At 36.6% G+C, this 14,077-nt stretch overlaps 1 protein-coding gene across 2 annotated transcripts in view; it reads left to right on the plus strand.

The window, feature by feature from the left end:
• The window catches only part of PARP8 (poly(ADP-ribose) polymerase family member 8), a 180,546-nt gene that overhangs the window by 81,916 nt on the left and 84,553 nt on the right, over positions 1-14,077 (plus strand). For both annotated transcript variants that reach the window (XM_003133932.6, XM_085002221.1), the window contains one exon: positions 10,117-10,154. In XM_003133932.6, coding sequence (XP_003133980.2) covers positions 10,117-10,154 — 38 coding nt within the window. The remainder of the gene's footprint in view (positions 1-10,116; positions 10,155-14,077) is intronic.

Here is a 14,077-nt window from a genome sequence, read left to right on the forward strand (position 1 = left end):
CCTAGCCTCACTCATTGGGCTAAAGATCTGGCATTACCCCGAGCTGTGGTATAGATTGCAGACTCAGCTCGGATCTGGCATTGGCTATGGCTGTGGTGTAGGCCAGCAGCTGCAGCTCTGATTCTGCCCCTGGCCTGGGAACTTCCATATGCTGCAGGTGCAGCCCTAAAAAAAGCAAAAATAAAATTTATCAAAATAAGCCTTGAAAAATGGGAACAGGCATGTTATTGAGAAACTCAGTGTTTATTGGGCAAGCGTCTTCACCCTTTAACCTTTGTGGCTATTTATACATAACTTTATATCAACTACTTATTTCCTTGGTGGAAAAGATTGGTCTCCTGCAATGAGAACTTGGTGACCTTGTCCTCCTGTTGACCAATACAGAAGAAGGCAGGGGGATACACACACAGGGTTTTCACTGGAGACCTTGGATAAAGTATGCTTATTCCTTGCACAGAAAGTTAATGTTGCACCAAATTCCTTCTCAAACATTTTCCGTACCTCTGCTTCTTCTGTCTAGGCGAACTGACATTCCTTCTTCTGTCCTTTCAAGAGAGGAGAAGGTTAAATAAAGACTTTCATGTGTGGTGCTCTCCTGACAAGTAAACTATTCAAATTACTGATCAGCTTGAAATGCTAACATGTTTACTCTTTTGTGAAAACAACTGGTGCTTCCATTTTGGGAAGCATGTCCCAAGATCTTCCCCTATATCATGTCATTGCATTTCAGCTGATGCTATCAGGAGGTAATAATTGAAGTATCACCCTCATTTTGAAGATTTGAAAATGAAAAAGGTGGAAAATATGTATGACCTGGGCACTCAGAACTCGTTCTTCTTCTATATGACACAAAAAGCATGTGAAAAGAATGCGATGAAAGGGCCCGACCCTCACGTGTGCAGTGGTGTGTACCTCCAAGGGAACCTGCTGGGTACCAGCATTTGATGATTTTTTTTTTCAAATATTTGAGCACTTGCCTACTACCTGGTAGGTATTCTGTCAAGGACTGTCATGATATATCTTCAAGTAATTTTGGAAAAAGATATGATCTGTTCATTTATTCAGAAATTATTTGACTGATAAGTTATTGTGTCAGAGCCCTGAGAATTTAAGATGAAAATATTTGGTCTGTACCTTCAGTCTAGAGGACAGTTAGTGTCAAGGTCAAGTGGGACATGGGGGAAATCCACCCAAGTCTGCCTGGGTTACTGACATTTGATAGGAAGTTGTTATCGAGGTTGAATCTTGAGGGGAAAAGGGAGTGTGTTCTAGGAAAGTAAGCCTATGTGTAGGAATAAATCATAATTATTATTACATTATTAATGAAGCAGCTAATGTTTATTGAATACTTTGTTGTCATTTTTTTTCTTCACAGTGCTTTATATGTATTGAATTGTTTAATCCTCACAACAACCCTAAGAAATAGATACTATAGATGAGAACACTGAGGCAGAAATTGGTTAGTTATCCAGCCCTCAGTCACACAGTTAATCACAGCAGAGCCAGATTCAAAGCCCATCAGTCTGGCACCACTTTCCTTTGTGCGAAAAAGATGACCTGTTTGGAGAATGTTAGGACCTGAAATGGTTGAAAGTTAAGGTCTGTGGGTATTTGCCAGGGTTTTGGCTGGTCAGGTACTTATGGGTCAGATTACAAAGAGCTTTGGGAGACATGCTAAGGAGTTTGAATTGTATTCTGTAGGGTCAGTTTCTGTGTGTGTGTGTGTGTGTGTTAAAAAAGCTCCAGAGCTTACCTTTGTTGGGATCACTGGGGTGCTTTTTAGAGATGCACATGCCTGGGTTCCACTTCAGATCAGCTAAATTAGAACTTCCCTGCTCAACAAAGTGGCCAGGAGGCTTGTGCTCTGATATGGTCAAATGGTAAGCAGATCCTTCGCTCCTGACAGCAGCTGCTGCTCTTACCTGTACCAAATTTCTTGGTAGTTAATTTGCTGAGTTGAAAATTAAAGTAAGGAAGGCTGTGAATTCTGTTTTGTGTGTGATGGGTTTAATTTGCGTGCAGAATACCCTGTTGAAAATGGTGGAGGGTTGGGGGAAGGAGCTGCCTGTTTGATTTAGAGACATGGAAATTTTGAGCCTTCTACTTTATGGCTGGTCAGAGACTCTCATGGATATAATTGAGATTACTCATGTGAAAAAGTAGAACAGTCAGCATGGCTGGAAACCACTGAAATAAAGAAACAACATCACAGGTGAAATATCAAAAGAGATTAAGAAAACATCTTCAAAAGCAAGAAGGGACCCAGGGAGAAGTGGAGTTCAAGGAACCAAGGAAGGAGTGTTTCATGATGTCTTCGTTTTTGTTAAATGCATCTGAGAATTCATATAAAAAAAGGAATAGGGGATGGCGGGGAGGCAGTGGTGATCTGAAGAAGCAGAAACTGGCTGGAGTACTAGGAGTGTAAACCAGATTGTAACGTGCATGTGAAGTGGGTAGGGAGTGAGAACAGGTTAGATTCGTCTTTGTAAAAACTTAAGAAGAAAAGTAAGGTGATAATTAGAAAAGGCTAAAAGGTAAAGGGAGAGCTTAAGCATTACTAGATTTTTTGTTTATACATAGTACACATTTTTTATAAGGATTGAAACAATGCAGTTTCAAAGAATAAAATTCCCTTTCATCAAATAAGCAAGAAATGACAGCTGTTAAAGTTTGTCATTATGTTTCAAGCCATGTTTCTCTCTGTATATATGTGTAGTAGATATGTATGTACACATTTTTTAATGAAAGTATGTTACATCAGTCTAAATTTTTGTATATCCTTAATGTCTCAGAAACACCTATCTCTTACATTGCTTACTATTTTATAGCATGACTTTTTCACAGTTACCTAGCATTATATCGTGTGTATATAATAGTTTGTATAATCCTATTATTGGTACTCTTGGTTGGGGGGTACTTTTTCATTTTAAATAATGCTACCATTAATATCTGTGTGGATAAATCTTTTCTCACTTTCATAATTACACATTTTTGATTAATTTCAAATGGTAGAATTGTTAGGTTAAATTAATAGACAAAAGGTACTAAATAGAGTGCAGGTTTAGGGGATCTATAAATCAAATAGCTGTATTCATCTTAGGTAAAAGGACAGATATTTCCTTCTTTCTGGATGCAAAGAGAGAAGTATGAGCCTGTAGAGGGTTGGTGGGAGAAAGAATTGAGAGAATGAATAATGATCATCTGTTTTATCTTAATGTGCATAGTGAGAGGGCAGGTTGTTATAGGAAGTTGGAAAGTTGTAAAGGTTTGAGAAGACTAGTGAGAAGAAGTAACAAAGGAGCATATGTGGGGTGGATTTTGGGGATGTGAGGAAAGTTGCATGTAGCTGGTGTCTCGAACCCTGTGGCAGCTGTGGCACCAAATCCCTTGGTTCCATTGTCCCTTCCTGCAGCATTCAGAGCCCAAGGCTAGGAGCTGAGAATGGCAGACATGAATCAATTCAGTGGTTGCAGGCCAGGTAGGTAACCTGCATGGGCAGGATGGGGTGCACGGTGGAGGGGTTGAAGGTGATGTGGAGACAGCAGTTAGGGACCCACAGTCACATAAAGAAGGAATTGAAGCCCAGAGAGGCCAATAAAGAAACAGGGAGTGAAAGCATGAGGATTTGAGGATGTCAGAGAGTAGGAATAAAGGAACAAAGGCTGAAAAATGATAAAGTTATGCCTAGAAAACGGGATGTGCTTGTTCACATTTTAGAAGGAGAGCTGTTATACTGCAAGTTGAGGTCCAAGGTGTAGCCATGGACTTGGTGAGGGAAAGCTAAGGGAAGATGAGGCCATGGAACTACATACAGCTTCCCTTTGTTCACATGGATGTGAGTGATGTGAGGATTTTTATTTTTATTTATTTATTTATTTTTTTTGTCTTTTTTTTGCCATTTCTTGGGCCGCTCCCGCGGCATATGGAGGTTCCCAGGCTAGGGGTCCAATCGGAGCTGTAGCCACCGGCCTACGCCAGAGCCACAGCAACGCGGGATCCGAGCCGCGTCTGCAACCTACACCACAGCTCAAGGCAACGCCGTATCGTTAACCCACTGAGCAAGGGCAGGGATGGAACCCGCAACCTCATGGTTCCTAGTCGGATTCGTTAACCACTGCGCCACAATGGGAACTCCAGGATTTTTAGAAAAGAGGAAGAGCGTGCCCTACAAATCCCTAATCCTGGATAAATGACAGAGCAATTGGTAGCTAGTGATGGTAAAGAATGAGCGTGCTATGGCTGGTTGACCTGGATAGTTAAAAAATGTTTTTGGAAGATAAAAGTGATAATGAAGGTGATGATGAATGTTTTGAGAAGTGAATGACATCACAATAGCATTGACTTGCATCAAAATAGCAAATGTGTTCTAGCCTGCTCTAAATCATCTTCTAGCTTGAGTTGCGTGCAAGTCAGACGGGTGGCAGGACAGTGTCTCTTTCACCCTGTAGCCCTGAAGGGCAGAAAGACAGAATTCTAAGTCCTGGAATGAATTTCCTCCTAGGAGAGCTCCCAGTTGGTCTGGGAGTTGGTGAGGTACGTGTGTCCTCAGGAATAAGCCGTTGTCTCATAGGTGGACATTTGGAGTAGAGGCCTGTTCTCCTAAGCATTGTCACTACGGTGGAGGTCTGCTTGCTGCTACTGCAATTTTGAGTTAGTTTCTGCATTTTAGTTTTTTTCATGTAAATTCTAAAAGGAATCTCACTGGGAGAGAAAAGATATGTAAAGATTTGGTTTATTGCAGAAATTGCTTTAGGTTTTCAAAAGTAAGGTAAAAGGGTATCACTCAATAAAGTATTGATTTTTGCTGGCTCTGTCAAACCTCCTGGGTGTAATTGAAGTGTGAGTTCAGGACCCAGGAGTTTTGAATTGGAGATGGCAGAAAGTCACAGCAGTGGGGAGCCCACTTAATAGAATACAGATATGAATTCAAGACCTCTTAAAGGTCTACGCAGTCTAAAACTCTTCCACCTTCAACTCTGAGTTCTCTTTTCTATTATGTGAAAACTGCCATCATCCTTTAGCCCCTTCTTGTTCTTAAAGAAGTTTGTTAAATCTGTGAGCTTGGGAACTAGATTCTCAGTTCTCTGCAGACATTTCAGAAAGAAGCAGATGGTAATGGAGCAAGTGGTAAACTGATACAAGAATGACCTTATGAAAGAATTTAATTATAGGAGAAACAAGCATATGAACAAAGTACAAGATCAGGTAGATACTGTGCATCTGAGGGCTCTCCCAGGAAACTGCTCCAGGGACCCTTGGCAATTGGGAGTATCTTTGCCTGGGATAGATGTTTTTAGAGGAATGAGAGGTGGAAACAATCACTTTATCTAACAGAGTATTGTGGTTATAGAAATAATTTACAGATTCTAGTTTTAAAAGTGTGATATTAGGAACCTAGCACTGTGTGGTGCACACAGTCTCTGCCAAACACATAGGAGTTTCTCCTGCAAAGCCACTCAATGTATCTGTAATTTAGCCTATTCCAAAAATCCAAGGCATTTTTTCTTGAATCGGGTAAAAAAGCCTGCTCCAGTTTTTCTTCCTTCTCATATTCACCCTCTTCCACTTTTCACTTCTCGGTATTTATTAGGTACACCACATGCTACCCTTGCTCTTACATCTATTTAAGCTTGGTTCTTTTGCACCTATTTCAGCCCTACCTATTAGGTCCTTTAGCTTCTGCTTCTACTAGACTGTTGCCCTAAAGACTCTGTATGTGAAACTGAGTCAGATTTGACAGCCCTGGTGATTTTCCTTCTGGTGTACAACCAAGAAGATGCTATACAGCATAGGGGCTGATGAATCATTTTGTAGGGCTTTTGTTTTCTATTTTGTATTTGAGAAATTCAGTATGATCATGAACATGGAAATGTCTGCTAATATCATGAGGATTATACAACCATAAAATAAAATCATCTGTGTTAGCTTTGGTCTCTGATAAATGTAACATATTGAGATTTTGAGTAAATTGGTTTCCCCAGAGAACATTCATTCATGTAAAATTTCACTTCTGTAAATTTTCATTGCTTGTACTGGAAGCTGACTGAAATAACTTGGCACCTGCTGTTCTGTGTCTGGCATTGTCCTGGGGGCTTTACACCTGTTAAGCCATTAAATCATCACAGCAGGCCTATAAGGTAGGTCTGGATTCCCCCATTTTACTGAAAAGAGATGGAAGCTGAGTGTACAGAAAAGACATTTCTTATGCCACCCAGCTCAAAGCTAGAATTTGACGCCTGTTTGTTTGGTCCTAACCATAGCAGTCTCCCGAAGTGGAGATAGATATGGGAATGTATTAAAGCTTCATTTTGGATTTAGTCATTGATTTGGATGAAAAATGAAGCCATGTGCTCTTGGTTGAGATGGTAAGCTCTTGGGAATTAATTCAGCTTAGTATTGAATATAATCTCTGGCATGGTCTCAGGCTTCTGTCACATAGTACTGCCAGATAAAGGGTTGCCTTGATCATCAATAATTTCATTTCTATATAGTACAATTCCATTGTATAAGGGAACGAGTTGTGGGAAAATAAATTCACAAGGAGGCATAGTGTACATTTCCCTTCGTTTGTTTGAGGCACCACTGGCATGGTTATTTTATCTTCTCATTTTTGACGTTTGATTCAAAGCCATGATTCCCAAAGCTGGGCTCTTGGCTGGGGTCCAACATCTGCCATTTGTTCCTGCTTCTCCTTCCCGTTACATACCTCCCCACTGATATTTGCTCATATTTTACTGTTTAATTCCATCTCTCTCTTCTTCAGTCTATCCTAAATATTTCCAATCATAGTACTCTTTTCAAAATACTAATTTTGCTTTAAAATGCTATTATGCTTCATACTCTGAGTTCATTTATGTAATAATCTTAAAATGACAGAGTTGCAGAGATGGAAGATTGATTAGTGGCTCCCTGGGGTTAGGGATGTTGGGGTGAAGGGAAATGGGTATGGCCCTAAAGATGGCCACACAAGGGTAAGCTTTCAGTGATCCAGGTAGTTCCCTGTCTTAATTTGTGATAATGGGTACACGATGCAAATGTGAACAAAGGACATAGGACTATACCCAGACTTTACACTGATGTTGATTTCTTGATTCTGATGTTGTACTATAAAAAAATACTGTTGTACTTTAAAGTATTCAGGTTCCTGGGAGTTCCTGCTGTGGCACAGAGGGCTAAGGATACAGCGTTGTCTCTGCAGTGGTGCAGAGTTTGATCCCCTGCGCAGCACAGTGGGTTAAAGATCTGGTGTTGGCGCAGCTGCGGTATAGGTTGCAGCTATAGCTTGGATTCAGTTCTTGGCCCCAGAACTTCGTATGCCATGGGTGTGGCCAAAAAAAAAAAAAGAAAATTCAAATTCAAGTTCTTTTGTCTATCTTATTTATTGTGTTTCATATTCTTTGTTTCCCTCTGAATTAATCATTCAGTCATCTCCTGATTTTTTTTTTCTTCTTAAATCTCACTTGGCATTAACACAAAATGTTTGGTTTCTACTGGGTTACCAAGACATGTTTCATTCTTTCTTTTATAATAAATTTTATTGTCGTGTAATTGATTTACAAAATTGTGTTAATTTCAGGTATAGCAGAGTAAATCAGTTGACATATACATATATGATTCTGGAATTAATTGAACAACTGAATATGCTTTATGAAAGAACAGCAAATCAATACTTGGTCTCATTACTAACCATCTTTCTTTCCTGCTCTCCTCCTTATTTAGTCTTTCTTGTCTCTGTCTAATCTCTTTCCAAGGACTAAGCAACATGCCAGGGATTTGACTGGTGGAGTCCTTGAGGCTTAGGTTCACCTGGGAGGTGGCATTGCCTGTGGCCACAGTCACAGATTCCAAAGTCCAGTCACAAATTCTAAAAGGCAGTGGCTTTTTCAGGCCTTAAGACTGTGTCATAAAGACAAGTTGAGCCAAGAATCTCAGGATATAAATGAGTGAACCATGGTCATCCATCAATTCAGATTTATTAAGACTAGTTTTGTAGCCCAGTATGTGATTTATCTTGGTGAACATTCTGTCCGTGTATACCTGAAAAGAAAAAGATACTCTTCTGTATATCTTCTATGATTGTATTTTTCTATGAAAATCTATTTCAAATCATCTGTGTCTTTAATGACCTTGTTCTCTCTGCTTTCTTTTGGATTAAATGTTCCAAAATGATTTTAGAATGCCAGTTGATTTATCTATTTTTAAGCTTTTTTGTACTTATTCTAGGAATTAAAGAATATATTCTTAAGTTTCCTTAGAGTTATTATTTAGGGTCAATATTATACCGTTTTCCATAAGTTAAGGACCTTGAAACTGTGTATGACTATTTAACCCCCTGACATTATACTATAACTGTCATGTATTCTACATTTGCATATGTTATAAACCCTACAGTGAAGTGTAGGAATTTTTACTTTAAACAGCCATGTATATTTTTAAAACATTAAGAGAAAAAGAGTCTTTTATATTTACAATTTCTGTTGCTTTTCCTTCCTTCTGGGTATTTGACTTTCTGAAATCACTGAGGCTGAAGAACTTTGGGATTTCTTATAGTTGATGTGCTGAAACATATTTCCAGAATTTTCTCTTTCTGAAAGCATCTGTATTTACCTTCATTCTTGACAGATATATGTCCTGGATGTAGAATTCTGGGTTCATAGTAGTTCGTGCCCGTGTGGGTGCCCCCAGGCCTTTACTATTCTACCACCCTGTGTGTTCCATAGTTTCTCATGAAAACGTAACATTAATTCTTGCTTCCCTATAGGTAATGTGCCATTTTTTTTCTTCTTTAAAATTGTTTTCTTTATATTTGATTTTCAGCGGTTTGTGTGTACTTGAGAGTAATATTCTTTGCACTTATCTTGCCTAGGGTTATCAAAGCATCTTCAATCTATACATTTATGTCTTTCGCCCAAATTAGGAGATTTTCAGCTTTTTTTTTTTTTTGCATTAGTCCCTCTCTCTCTCTTCACCTTTTAAAATTCTAATTATGTAAAATACTTGCTTTTTTGCTAGTGTCCCACAGGATCCTGATGATCTGTTTTTGTTTGTTTCTTCTTCAGATTGGATTTTCTTCACATCCATAAGCATACTTATTAACTCTTTTAACATCATTGAGGGCTAATCCCAACACTAGGGTCAAATTTTCTCGTACATACACAGGTTCATGTTTCCTATTTGTTCATATGTCAAGTAATTTGGATGGCATACACTATGTGAGTGGTACTTTACAGAGACTCAATATTCTGTTATACTTCTTTAAAGAGAATAAATATTTTTTGTTCTTAACAGGCAGTTAATTTAGTTGAACTTGAACTAAATTTTGACTTTTCTGTGACAGGTGGCAGCTTCACTGATCCATCCAAAAAGCTAATATTGAATATGTGCTGTGTGTTATGCATATGTGTTTAGCATAGATAATTATGCTAAAAATACAAATAGACGTGAACCTTCACCGCAAGAGACTTGCAATCTAGTTTATAGAGATAGAAGAGCAAAGTATGACAAATTCCCATATGTCATATGAGATAAGTACATAGAAACAGTGCGTTTACTGGGAAAAAGAGTTTTTAAAAATGGTTTTCAAAACAATCCAGTCCTTCTGAGAACAGGTGGTAGTCTGGTGCAAGATTGGTAGATGAATAGCTCTTAGTTACATGTTTCATCATTTTGTTGATTCTTTGAAGAAAAGGACATGTTTCAAAAGCACAGAATATTGTGGGGAAGGAATATTAGAAATAAATGTTTAAATTTGTAAATGCTTGAATTCTTGAGTGTCATACTAAGCAGGAGGTATACTTCATTTTTGGTAATAAAATATGATTTGATTAAAATCTGAGCAAACAATGCAGCTGATCATAAATTACTGAATATTAAACATTGCTGAGGTCAAAAGACCTAGCCTAAAAAAAGGTATCACAAAAGATATTATTCCTTTGTCATATCTCTTAAAAATCTCTGTTTTCTATGTGAAATATCAGTTTTCTAATCTGTTTGTAATATCTGACTTATCTGTATAAAAAATGGGTAACATAGTGTTGGCTTTTATTATGGAAAAGCATATCTGCCTTAGCAATAACTTTAGCCTTTCTTTTCTCTCTTTTCTCCCTATTTTAACAGTGTATCCTATTCTGTACATGTGTCTGAAGATTACCCAGGTATGTTTTTCTTCTTTTTATTTTTGTTACAAATATTCACATTGTGGTTCCTTTGAATATTTTTTCCTCTGGACATGTAAAATGTGTATAAATATTTCTAGTGGTGAAGCATTGGCAGGGGAAGGAGGCCTTAAAGATATAAAAGAATTGTGTTGATTGCCCTGAGGTGCATGCCTTATCCTGAGATGCAGCCTAGAATCAGAATAGCTTTCCCAGGAAAAGTACTTTCCTTGAGCCCATATTATACCTTCAGCCTAGCCTATATATTTACCTTATTACAGTTAAAATAGATTCTCCAGACTGGCTTAGTTGTTGATTTTTGGAACATCCTTTGGCTTTTCATAACCTAAAAATAATAGGTAAGAGTAGAAGCTAAAACAATAGCTAAAAGTAATGGCAAGAATTGAAAATAACAGGCCTTTCTTAATTTCTCTAAGTGTATGTATAATTAAGCAATTTTCACAACAACCCTATGGGATTATTACCACACTATATTACCACCCTTACAGATGAATGGTGACACGGCTAATAAGAGGAAGAGCTAGGATTTGAATCCAGTAGTCCAGAGCTCAGGACCATATGGCTAGATTCTACTAGGCATCTTGCATGCACACAGCTGTCCTCACTGTTTGTTCTGAAATAGATTGCTAGGTCCACAAACGCTTATCCATAGAAATTACTGTGTACTGTACATTCACTACAGATCCAGTTTTCTTTAAATCAAGCCGGTGTCTGTCTTCTAGGGTATGGTCAGTCTTACTTTCTGGACTCACTTTAATCTCATCAGAGCCCAGGATGTGTGTGTATGCCAACATTTAGGTCCTCATAATTTGAAACAAGACAAGATGTGTTTCTCTTTGGTGTTTTTCTCACAAATGAAACCTATAATTTTATCTTGAATAAGAGCATATACACTGTAAACTTAGTGGAGATCCAATATGACTTGATTAGTTTACATCCACAGAAGAGAGCATCATGCAAGGATCTATTGTTTATCGTATTCTGTGACAAAGATTAGCAAATTGTAACTGCTATATTTCATATATATATAGTTTTTTTACTACAGTATTATTAATGTAATCTGATAGTTATCAAGCTAACTGTTATGATCTGTCAGCGTCTTAGTTGGAATCATAATTCCAGTTCCTATTCAAGTCTAGCCATTTTATTCCCTTACTCTGCATGATTGGGCTCATAATTTTCTGTATAAAATAACTATATTGCTAAGTAACTTTGATTATATATACTATAAGTCTTTTAAAAACTAATTTGTTTATATAATGTGGGATGAGGATTTCTTTAGCATTTAAGCTAAATATTTCCTGTGGCAATACATTATGCATTTAACCTTTTTGTAAGATCAAATGTTATATTTTAAAATAATTTCATGTCATAAAGTCCCTTGCAGTTATTTTACCATGCTCTACATATTTTAAGCATAGTATTCTATAAAACTATTATACAGTTTTACAAGGAAAGTTATTATTAAAGCTATGCCTATCTTTTAAATAGTAGTATAAAAAATACTCTCACAGATTTCATTGGAAGAACCAAAACATGAAATAGTAATTATTAAAAATGTTTTTAGATGGTTTTGCAATCAGCCTTCTTCCTTATTATGCTATAGTATGTTTTTGATGCTGAATGTTTGCTTAAGTATGTTAGGAAAATAAGTGCCCCATTATTTATTGTAATTGTTATAATTATTGTGCTTCTCATCTGAGGCAGCTCATAGAGATGTCAGCCATGTGAGGTGCCAGACCTTTAAGTGAAGATGATAGAAATAATGCCACAAATCAAAGCTCAGTTGAAGGCAGTAAATGAATTATTCTGTAGCACAGGAAATATGGTAGAAGATGCCTTTAATAAAAACCAAGTGAACCAAATATTTAGCTCCCTCTTGTGGCCGAGAGGTATTACTCTGGTTTTTCTCACCGTAGGGGAGCCCACTGGAATTACAGTACGCAGAGATTGAAATTAAAAATAAAGTATTGGTTATCATTGGTACTTTTTAAAATTGAATTCCCCTTCCTGGAACAAAGTTTTAGTGAACTTACACTATAATTTATTTTATAGAAAGAAAAGGAGTAGAAATAAAACGCAAAGATGCAGAGAGAGATTAGAGCATTTTGAGGTAGTATTTTAAATTGGTTGATGCAACCAGTATGCTGATACCAGGTATTTTCATATACACATTGAATTGGTTCTAAATACCAGTTGTTGTATAGACAGAACAAGTGCTATTATGATGTTTTATACTTGAAGAAATGTGCTGAGAGAAGTTAAATACTTCCCAAGGTGGTAACCTAGTCTATGTATAATTCACTTCTAATTCCTGTCACTTCTGAGGAAGAAATACTAATATTTTTATGAATACTAATATTTTTATTTTTAGAAATACTAATACTTTTATTTGAAGTAAATACTGCTGTGATAATATTTCCCCCATTATTAAATTTTAATCCTTAGTTATTTGTACTAGGAGTTCAGTTAAAACACTTGATTTCTAACATAGATAATATTAGATAAAAATTATATGCTTGCTCTTCCTTTCCAGTATTCACACCTGTATTTTTTCCTCCTCTTGCACTGACTAGAACTTCCAGAATGATTTTTAATAATAGATATGAAATTGGAATCTTTGTCTCTCTTCGCAAAATTAGTGAGCATGCTTCCAAAGTTGCTTTGAGAAAAGCAAGTGTCATTCCTTTTCTCATTTACCGAGCTTTTTTTTTTTTTTTTTTTTTTTTGAAGAATGAGTATTATATACATATTGAATTGTTTGGCATCTTTGATTTTTCTTCCAAAACGTTTGCCTGTTTCAAAAACTATTTCAAACAAATAGCTCTCTTTTATGCTGCTTTTAATTTCTAAAAGCAGTAATCTTGATAACACCTTTATAAATTTATTCTGCTTATGCTCTTCAGGCTTTTTTTTTTCCTACTTTTTCCGGATTGTATGGTTCAATGATTATCTTATCTAAGTTTGAAAATACGGAATTTTCTTTGCCTTATGAAAATATATCAGCATAATCCTCCAAATTCAGGATCATATCACCTTGTTTATTTCCTTAGGAACAGATCTGGCATTTTATAACTTTAATCTATTGTTACCTGTCCTATCTATTGTAACTCATCTCGTAGTTTATTTTTGTGAAAATGAAATTTTAGAGGGTCTTTGAGTTTTCGGTATACATAATGACATAAATGAAATTCTAAAGATGTATTGGCTCTTCAAAATAAATGAAGAAATAGATGAATCTTCTGGTTTACCTGTACTTCTTCATGGATTTTATACAGTAGACAGTTTTTTGTTTTTTAAAGGTAAGTATATTACAAATCACAGACAACTGGCTCAGCTGTGACAGACCAGCCGAATTCTTTCTCATCAGTTCTCACCTTTAATTAAGAGGATCACCTACTGGTGGGTGTAAATTCTCTCAACCTTTTTATATGTTTTACAAGATATTGCAATTGTTGAGTGACAGTCTTTTGATATTAAAAAATAGCAAAGCATTGATTTTTTTTAATTTAGACAGTAGACTGTGTAATTAATTACTTAAGTAATTTGGACAAATTAACATCTTTGAGCCTTGGTTTCTTCAGCTTTGAAATAGGGATCATAATTGGCTTGGAGGTCGACATGTCTGTCATATGTGAGGGAAGTATGCAGATTATATTATAAAATCAGTATAATTATTATTTAGTTATTTCTCTTAAGTTATATAGTAAAGAATAATGGAATGACAGCTTAAATTATGTTGCATTTGAAATCGAATAAAAGCAATAGTTTAAGCATGCACTTTCATAGCTCTCCACTCATGTCTCCCCTGTCCGTGGAAGTTCCAGCAGTGCTGCATAGGCTGGTAGGGAAGGGAAGAGAAAATATTCATACTGTTAACAGCCTTTAACAGAAATCTGTAA

The sequence above is a fragment of the Sus scrofa genome, chromosome 16 (genome assembly GCF_054392235.1).
Source record: "Sus scrofa isolate SSC_HxYL_T2T_F1_AM1 chromosome 16, Sscrofa_HxYL_maternal_Yorkshire_Landrace_v2.0, whole genome shotgun sequence".
Lineage (NCBI taxonomy): Eukaryota > Metazoa > Chordata > Mammalia > Artiodactyla > Suidae > Sus > Sus scrofa.